At 36.5% G+C, this 10,145-nt stretch overlaps 1 protein-coding gene across 1 annotated transcript in view; it reads right to left on the bottom strand.

Annotated features, from left to right (window-relative positions):
• Positions 1 to 1,299: 1,299 nt before the first annotated feature.
• Positions 1,300 to 10,145, bottom strand: part of LOC306859858 (SPRY domain-containing protein 3-like) — a 43,771-nt gene continuing 34,925 nt past the window's right edge. The window contains exons 8-11 of the mRNA XM_079401228.1: positions 9,859 to 9,916; positions 4,267 to 4,386; positions 3,959 to 4,092; positions 1,300 to 2,943 (exon numbers count right to left, since the gene is read on the bottom strand). Of these exons, the coding sequence (XP_079257354.1) occupies positions 2,809 to 2,943; positions 3,959 to 4,092; positions 4,267 to 4,386; positions 9,859 to 9,916 (447 nt within the window). The 3' untranslated portion in view covers positions 1,300 to 2,808. The remainder of the gene's footprint in view (positions 2,944 to 3,958; positions 4,093 to 4,266; positions 4,387 to 9,858; positions 9,917 to 10,145) is intronic.

The following is a 10,145-nucleotide window of genomic DNA, read 5'->3' on the forward strand; positions in this document are numbered from 1 at the left end:
CAACTTCAAACTGCAAGCCTAATTTCAATCACTCATGTAACAGGCAGGATTCAAAGGGTTAATTTTTTTCTTCAATAGCATCCTGGAGGTATAAAGTGTATGAAAAGGAATTTGACTTCAATCCCAAGTTAGTTTGTGTGGAAATAACCGTTTATTATGTATACATTAGCAAAAGAGTGCATGCTACAATTAGAGCAACACATCAACATATTCAATGCAAGTCTCCATTTAGTAAGACCGTGAAAGCAAAACGATCATCGCCCATTTATGCGCCAAGCAACCACATTCCAGTGGAGGAATTCAGATGATCTTGGAGAGGACAACCGCTTGGCTTTTTGCATAAGCTTAACTGATAGAGGTATTTGGTTTTGGCTTCCCTGTGCTGTCAATTTATGTCTGGAACACAAGCAATTCTTTATGTTAAGTGATCTGATCTGGAATATTCATTTCACCACTAAATGGAAAGGCTTTAGTAGACTGACACCCATTCTTCTATTTAGAATCACAATTTTTCTCATCAATTCTCATTTAATGTATTTTAGGTAAAAAACAGTAGCGGGAAATAGTCTATGATAAACATGCAGGGTGTTATAAATCACTGAGGAACTTTAAGATGAGTAAATCAAAGCTTATTCAATGATGCAGGTGCTTGGAAACCCCATGCATTGTCAAAAATAGCTGTCGACTATGGCTATATTCAGAAGAGCATACTATTCTTATTTCTGCAGTATACTGTGCATAGTATTAACTTGTATGCATAGAAATGGCAAAATGGGTACTGTTTCCCACAATGCATTGCACTTAACCTTTCATTTCCAGAGTGGCCAATGAACAGTAAATTACTTTATGATCACACTGCTATTTTAAAACAAGTTTTGAATCCAATTTTGTGAAATAAACACATACAACTGAACTCAAAACTCTGCATTCAAGATGATGTTGTGAGGATATGTGACAAGTTACCTTTGCATTTTGTATGGAAGCCCAATTCTGCCAAGGGATAAAAAAAAAAAAGCAAAAACAAACTCTCACTATTAGGGGGAAAATAAATTGAGAAACTCAGAATGCTGACTTTCTCCCACAGAATTGTGACTTCTTAAAATTCAGTTTTTCGCCATGGAATTAAAAACTGAAAAAGGTCATTTGGATTTTCTCACAATTCGGACTTTTTTCCTCACAATTCCAATTCTAAGTTGGCAATTCTGACTTTTTCTTCAGAATTCTGGGTTTACATCTCAATAGTTTTTTTGCACCTGCCACGGAAATAAAAATGAACTAGGTAATTGCAACTTTATCTGAATTTTGACTTTTCATTGAATTGCGAGTTTCTATTCTGTAATTCTGAAAAAAAAAAAAAAAGAATAAAAACTTGGTAAAAATTCTTCTTTGCAAGCAAAAATTCTGAATTGTGAGATCAGTCAATTCCTTATGACCAAAACAAGCTTCCACAGTTTCTCATATTCCTAAAAAAATTGTAGACATACAGTATACACTGTGCAGTAAACTAGTATCTCATTCTGAACATAACCAACGTCCTGAGATTCAACTAGGATGCAACTTAAGAAACTGAGGCACCTAAATGAGGATAGTATAGAGAAAAATGTAATATCATTCAAAGACAAGTTGGAGGAGAAAGTATATTGAAAGGGACAAAATTAGTCATTAAATTTGGCAAAGTGTGTAAAATATGAGACCGTTTTGTTCCATATGTGATATGTAAAAGGACAGAAGAGGAAGGGCATTATTGCAACAGCGAGATGTGCAAAATGGCATCTGTTGAGAAGTCTAGAGCGCAGCATCACTGCTGCTCAAGTTGAGGCGTCTCTAAAGTGCTTGTAGCATTTGTGAACCAGACTAGCTGTGCACAATTCCTGATTAAACAGCTCCATGTTTTCTCACTCCAATGTGGCATCTGCCCTGAAAATCTGATAAAATGTCCTGTCCAAACTGATGTAAAAATCTACATTTACAGAAAATCCTGAACTAAACAAACATAACTGGTTTAAGATGCATTCACACATGAAGTAGCCGATTTGGTGTGTTCTTTTTCCGATCTTGCCGATCTCTCTGGTCTGGAGTTGCTGAATGTGTTTCCCGATGATGATGAGAGTGTATGATACACAACAGGAGACAACACAACTCGCCTCCGCTGGCGTCACAATTAGCAATCACTCCATGCTATTCACTTGCAAACACCTTCCCCTCAACCGCTCATTTTCAGATAGAAATAATAGCAAAAAAAAATGGCACTTTTTAAATATGACATTCAAAATGAATCACAATAAGAAAAATAACCGTAATATGCTTTCTTCACCTTCACAAGTTATTTGAAAGAGAGAGTGCTTGTGGAAAACGGTGAAGTTATTTTTAACATTATATCATTTATTAATATAATCTTTAAGTTTCTCTAGGGTGTCTAGATGTTTTTTAATATCATGATTGATTTAGCTAAATAAGTGTTTGTATAGCAGCCAATACATACATTTACATATGTACATGTACATTAAAAATATATAATTTAATATTTTCTACGCATCTGTAATAAACTATTTTTTTTTTTTTTCGGTCAACAGTTCTTTTGAGGCCCAATATTAACCATTTCATGCCACAGACCCCTCTATATGTGGTTTCACAGTAAACCGTTTGAAGCTGAGGTGATCGCTGTAGATGAAACATGCACTGGAGTGTTAGACGTGTTAAACTTGCATTTTGAAGTGCCTTGAAACGTAAAAAAGATAGAAATCTCAGCATAAATTTTTTGGTCTTTTCCATCCTCTTGTGGCTTGGATATATGGAGTTCCTCGTTTACTATCCGCTCAGAGGATGGAGGTCCACCTTCACCTTTTCTCCGCTGCTGAGCATCCCGATAGTGGGGTAAAACCCTCCGGCTGGGACAACCACTTCCCTCCTGCCGATAATCTTGCCGTTCCGGGTGAAGAACACCTAGATGAGCACAGAGGGGCGACAGTGAGTCAGCATTTCCACAGCTGGAGAAGGAAGAGAGTGAGTCAGCATTTCCATAGCTACAGGGCTGAGACTGGGCGTCTGACAGTCCTGCTTCACGCTAGTTCCAAAACTCTTCGGGACACACGAGGACGAGAAAACACTTGGCAAACATCTGTTTTTGAGCACCGAGGGTATTCGGTGTTCTTTTATATCTAATAAGCCTTTCCAGGCGACTGTCTGAAATATCTGCGAGCAAATTCATCTTGACCACATCTGGGATATCCTGTACCCTCAGAAGACGGCTCTTATGAGACGCTCTTATGCATATTCGTATTGTTGCATAAGTGTGGAAGCAAGCATCTTAACTCTCACCCAGTGGGCAAAAACGAACAGCACTGTGGTTAAGCCATCGTGTCGAATCGACAGTCAGAAACTCGCTGATTACAGAGTTGCGTAGTGCAATTTTTGGCACGGAAGGCTCTTGATAGTGTAACGTCCCGGTGGGAGACCTCAATGCATTAATCTTCTGCACGCTTAAAATGTTGGACTTGATGAATGACTGACTCCAACCGGCTTAAAAACAACAAATAATGATGATTCATTTGTTTAGCTGTCAGAACTGAGGCTTTAAGCACTTCAGTAGAAGTAATTTATTTTGTGGCCTAAAAAGTCATTAAGTTAGTAGACAAGAAAAAGTCAAATAATAAAACAAAGGGTAAAACTACATACATTAACACACACACATTAAACTATTACATTTAAATATATACACACACTACAGGTCAAAGGTTTGAAATGAATATGAAAAAAAAAAAAAAAAAAAAAAAAAAAGATTATTTTGCTCACCAAGGCTACGTTTATTTGATTAAAAACGCTGTGACGGTAATATTACAATTTAAAATAACGGTTTTCTATTTCAAAACATTTAAATGTAAATTATTCCTGTTATGTTAAATCTGATACAATAAATCAAATTTTTTATATAATAAAAATATTTTTTAAAAACACTCACCATAACCTTTCGGCCCTCATGTTCTTGTTCTGGATAATCTCCCTCTTCCTCGTCTTCATCGTTCAAATACAGTAAATTTTCCACACGCCCCTGCTTTGGTCGTACATCAGAAGCATCCCAGTCGTCCATTTCATCTGACAGAGAAACCAACTGAGCTGGATGCACATCTAAAAACTTGGGACTACAGTTCTGACAAGCATGCTAAATTGATCAAAGTATGCATTTTCAAGTATGCATTGGCAGTAATGTGAACAGAATGGGAAATTTCTGCTCATCTTCTTCGATGAGCACCACATACGTGTTCTTACCTTCACAGTCCAGCACATAGTCCCGAGGAAACATGATTCCACAGCCCATGATGTCCCCTTCAAAACAGCGAGGGCCAAACTGGTCTCCTACTCCACTTCCATGGAAGATCTTCCCATCATCTATGAACAGATTTGATGGACAGTTCAAATGCAGCTACTTTCATTAAACAATGATTTTACATCAAAATGTATATGCAAATGAACTCTACATATCCTGGTCATTAATACACTGAAAAATTGAGGCACAACTCTAAGGTCATTCCGAAAAAAATGGACTAGTGTGTATATTTACACTACCATTCAAGAGTTTAGAGTTGGTACTTTTTTTTAAAGAAATAAATACTTGCAAAAGAAAACATTTAAAATGTTTGAAAAGATCTCTATTTTAAATGAATGCTGCTCTTTTGATCTTTCTATTCATCACAAAGTCCTGGAAAAATGTATTATGGTTTCTAAAAAATATGAAGCAGCACAACTGTTTTCAACATTAATAAGAAATGTTTTTTGAGCCGCAAATCAGCATATTAGAATGATTTCTGAAGGTTCATGTGATTTGAAGACTGGAGTAATGATGCTGAAAATTCAGCTTTGCATCACAGGAATAAATGTGTTAAAATGTAATAAAATAGAAAATAGTTATTTTAAATTTTATTATTTCATAATGTTGGATTTTTATGGACTCTGTGAGCACAAGTGACTTCTTTCAAAAAAATAAAATAAATTATTTTCGAAATTGAGATTTATAAATCCTCTGAAAGCTGAATAAATACGTTTTCCATTGATGTATGATTAGTTAGAATCGGACAATATTTGGCTGAGATACAACTATTTGAAAATCTGGAATCTGAGGGAGCAAAAAAAATCGAAATATTGAGAAAATCTGCCTTTAAAGTTGTCTTAATGAAGTTCTTAGCAATGCATATTACTAATCAAAAATGAAGTTTTTATATATTTATGGTAAGAAATTTACAAAATATCTTCATGGAACATGATCTTTACTTAATAGCCTAATGATTTTTGGCATAAAAGAAAAATCTATCATTTTGACCCACACTATTTTGGATATTGCTACAAATATACCCCAGCGACTTAAGACTGGTTTTGTGGTCCAGGGTCACATATTTGGAAAATGCACCATAACCTATTCTTCCACATGTAATACAAATTAATGAAACAAAAGATATGGCTCTAAGAAAAAACACCAAAAGTACCGTGGTATTACCATATGATCTGATCAAGCTGATGACTTTAAATTTTTTTTACATGGCTTCAAATCTACACTAATACAATAATACAAAAAAGCATATTTTGTGTATCTTTTCGGACCTTTCTTATAGAAAATCCCTGGTAAACACGTATCACAGGTGCTCTATTAATTTAAGTAATACCTCCACCTGAAACGTACGTCATCTGCTGGTGTCGCTGTTGGACAGTATTACACAGTGTTTGATTTCATATTTCATAATATTTGTTTCTGTATCTCGTATCCTTATCTTTTTAAAGCCTCCCTCGAGGCTGACCCATTTCCAGTCAATGATGGAGGTGAAAACTAATCATCTGAATGAATTTTAGGACACAAAGCAGAAATGCTAAAGTTAGTGCATCAGAGTGCCGTCAATACCCGACGTGAACCTAAGCACTAATGCTGCATTCCTGACACATTTGTTCTTAATGATCCAGAGAAGTCTTATACTCTTCATCCAGAAACTGACAGGATGAAAGGAGATGTGCTTTCATGCCTCTGTACGTCTCTTTCTCCTATGTCGAAGTTCTCCTTGTATAAGAAGATAGCAAAACAAAGACAACAACAATCAAGAGCAAGTGAAAGAAAAACACTGAAAGGTAGCCTGCAGACAAAAAACCCTCTTGCAGTGTGTGGCTGGTAAATATTTGTGGAGTTGTCATGGGACCCATTCCCAGCTCAGGATACTGTTTAAACAATCCCTATCTGAACATGCGGAGGGAGATGAAGACACTGTATCATTATGATTCCCATGTGGGCCTCTGTCCCAACACCACACTCTGCAAACACTGCGACTGCTGTGGGAGAGGAAGGTGACTAAAAATAGATATGGGGGGTGGGGGGGTTCGGCCGCGCTCTCTCACTGAGCCTGCTGGAGAGCTTTTAGGCCCTCTGGCACCCGAGCCGACAGGAAACGGTACACCGGAGTGCAGAGAGGGTTTTCCTCGAATGTCAGAGCTGTTCTCTGGAAAAGACTGGGAACGTAGACTCGCTTCTGCAAACAAGAAGGGTGCTTTATGAGCCTGGCGGCTAAGAACGGAAAAACGATTTGCTGGTTCGTGTCATCAACATTTTCAAGTAACCTAAAAGGTGAAGGGTCATGTACCCCGCTAAAAACAAAGTGAACGAGACTGAAAATAGCGATTTGGGGTGAAGCGACTCACTGCCAACTATTTCGACCCACTTGGCACGGTGGTCAGCGGATGAATTAAAGCAGGACTTGTATGCTTGTTCCAAACTCAAAATAAATTCATCAGCATTATTTCTCCATCAAAATGAGATACAAATAGCCCCGATGTCTTTGGCTGTGATGCGTGTGAGACGCCGACCCCCAGAGCGACATATCAGTGGCTGTAACGTGTCTCTACGTGATGACTAACAGGATTGTGAGTCATAGATGTGGGCCTCTTATAGATCAGGGCAGGACAATGAGTCATGCCCCCCTGATCTGACCCGCTTCTGTGCCAATGCCAGACCTCCATCAGCGGGTGCCGCAATGAGGCGCAGAAAAGACATGCCCCATAAATGCAGCTCCGCAAAAGCTGACAAGAGAGCCTGGCACTCCTCAAGGTGCCAAAGACAAACTGCATTGCCCTGATGAGAGTGATGATGTGACGGAATCTTTCACACTCGAGAAGAACACAAGGCCTCTGTGAATTCACTAGCAAATAAACTTCCATCACTTCTGGAGATGCACTGGTACGAAAATTTGCTTCGATACAATAATTACAGTCATGTTATGGCCAATAACATAATAGAAATATAAACATATTTTGAAATGTATAAATTCATAAATGAAAGGGAAAAAATAAATAGAAATAAATTTATGAAGAAATGTTAAAATATTTTATTTACTATGATTAGATATAAAATATTATATTTTATCAATCTATCTAGATTAAAAACTAAATAAATATTTTTTCTATTTTGAAATAACTCAAACGAAAGGGGAAACAGGAATTTTAAAATGAATTAGAATGTATATGTATTTTAAAAGATTTAACAAATAACATTAATATTTCTATTTTTCTATTTCAATATTTATATGTAATATACAGTACATGTTTTGACATTTGTATATTTAGTTGAAATTGAATTTTTCTTTTTCCATTAATTCATGAAAACACATATTTAAATAATTAAAATTCATTTTAAATGCAAATTTAGGCATCATGACAATGTACTAGGGCTGGGCGATATATCGCATGCGATATGCATGCTCATCTCATCAGTAAAGCCGTTTCCTTGATTAGTGCTAAATCTCCATCACCTGTTTTCAAATGGAGCGGCATTTAAAACACAGTAGTTCACTGACAAGCTACGCAATATCGCGTTCATTATCGAAGGCGATACATCTTACCATAAATACATCAAAACTTCATTTTTTATTAGTAATATGCATTGCTAAGAACTTCATTTGGACAATTTTAAAGGCGATTTTCTCAGTATTTAGATTTTTTTTTTGCACCCTCAGATTCCAGATTTTCCAAATAGTTGCATCTCGGCCAAATGTTGTCCGATCCTAACAAACCATACACCAATGGAAAGCTTATTTATTATTCAGCTTATTCAGATGATGTATAGATCTCAATTTTGAAAAACTGACCCTTATGACTGGTTTTGTGATCCAGGGTTACATTTCGAGATTTGCCAAAGATCATATTTAACATTGTTATTAAATCAGTGTTTTTAAGATTAAAGATTAAGTGAGTGTTAAATGGCAACGAATGTAATAAATTCTGAAACAATGCGCAATTAAATATAGGTTGATATAAATAACTAATATGGTACAGGTGTGTATCAAGCATCCCTAATCTAGATGTATCTTGATGTCCAATTTATGCTCCCTTTGAATTGTGAAGTGCATAAGTCTGGTAGTCTTATAGTGGAGTTGGACACTCAGGCCTGCAGATGCATCAGAAGCATCATGGAAAACACAAATCTATCAATGTCTGGGCTGTCAAACAAGATTAATGAGAGTACATTTTTTAGCATCTCCGCTGTTGCAGCTAAAACCAAAGAACCCAAATAACCCACTAAAGGTAGTAACAGACGTAAATATGTATTAAAAATAAAACAAATAGAAATCAGAACTGTCACTATTTATCTGGCTCACAGGCAAAATCCCTCACCCTTAAACAATAGGCTGTGAGTCACCAAAGAAGCACATCGTTTCATTCAGGATGATACTCAGTGACTAATCTGTTATGTGGAGTGGCATGAAGGCATGACGGGGTTGAGTATAAAGATTGCCATCTTTACATTGAGCAGCAATCTTATCCGATATCAACTTCCTTTGAGCTGCTTTGAAAGATGGGACATGTGGAGTTAGATAGGGCTTTTTATCCTTCTGCCATTTTCAAGAGGATTTGCTTCTAATCAACACGCTCATCTCATCTCCACAATCCTCTTATCAGCACCCAGGACCTCCACACTCTGTAGAGATGGTGCCAATAGATGTGTAGGCTTGAAAAGTGAAGAGAAGCCAAATAATAAAGCTTAAATAAAAGAAATTCACCACCTGCAGGAATTCTGGGTAATCCATGCATGAACTGTGATAGGAATACAACCAGAGATGACAAAACAGAGAAAACAAAACTAACTTTATGTAAACAGGATCTGGATGTGGACTGGTGTGTGTATTAATAAATCTGTATGTGGGAAAAGAGCGAGTACTTTTACATAGACTTTCAAAATTTAATTTCAGATTTAATATGTACTAGGTCTAAATGAAATCAGGCCACGCAACAGATCTACATAGTGCCATTGTATCTTGGCTTCACCCAGCATGCATGTTAACCAGACTACAACTGGCCTGAACGCTAAGTGCATTTCATCCTTCAAACTATTTGATTATGCACTGTGTTATGCATACTTGGATAAAAAATATTGATACTTAAAAAAATATTGTAATATTAATGGGAAAAAAGTGACAATTCATTTGATGGCTTTTCAGTAAAATAACTTATCAGTTTTGTATATTAGGGTTTTGTGTTACATCTAATGTTGTTAATTTCATGTTTATTGCATTATTTTTGTATCGTGTGTTACCATGATGGTGTTTAGCATTTGTGAATGACACCGTGCACCTTCTAAATATTAGTATTTATTTCACTTGTGTTTTTATGGTGGTAAAGTTCTTCAGTAAGTAGGTATGGAGCATTTTTTCCCCCTGTAAATTTATGTTCAATCCATAAAACCTACCTTATTTTTTTTTTACTGTAAACTTCTGGCAACCACAGTTGCCGACTATGCAAAAGCCTGCTGTAGCTCAAAAATGACTGTGCATGTAAACATACTGACTGTTACAATTACAAAAGATTGAATTTTTAAAACTCATAACAGCTCACCAGCGTGATATGCAACAGAACCTCGACTCCATCCTGGATGCCTGTTCTTTGGGTAATCCTGAAAAAAGAGAGGAAGAATGGGTAAACATAAGATGCATATTCTAACAATTAGACAAGAAAAACAGTCTGGTTTTCCAATGGGAGTGATGGATTTACTGTAAACATGCTTTCACTTTTAACAATCTCACTCAACACTTTCATATTAATGTGGTGGAGAGATGACTGACTTCTATAGCCAGAAAACAATTACAGCATCACAGCTCATTGTTTTAGGTTTAAGTGTTGCT

This window comes from Barbus barbus (assembly GCF_936440315.1).
Source record: "Barbus barbus genome assembly, chromosome: 40".
Classification (NCBI taxonomy): domain Eukaryota; kingdom Metazoa; phylum Chordata; class Actinopteri; order Cypriniformes; family Cyprinidae; genus Barbus; species Barbus barbus.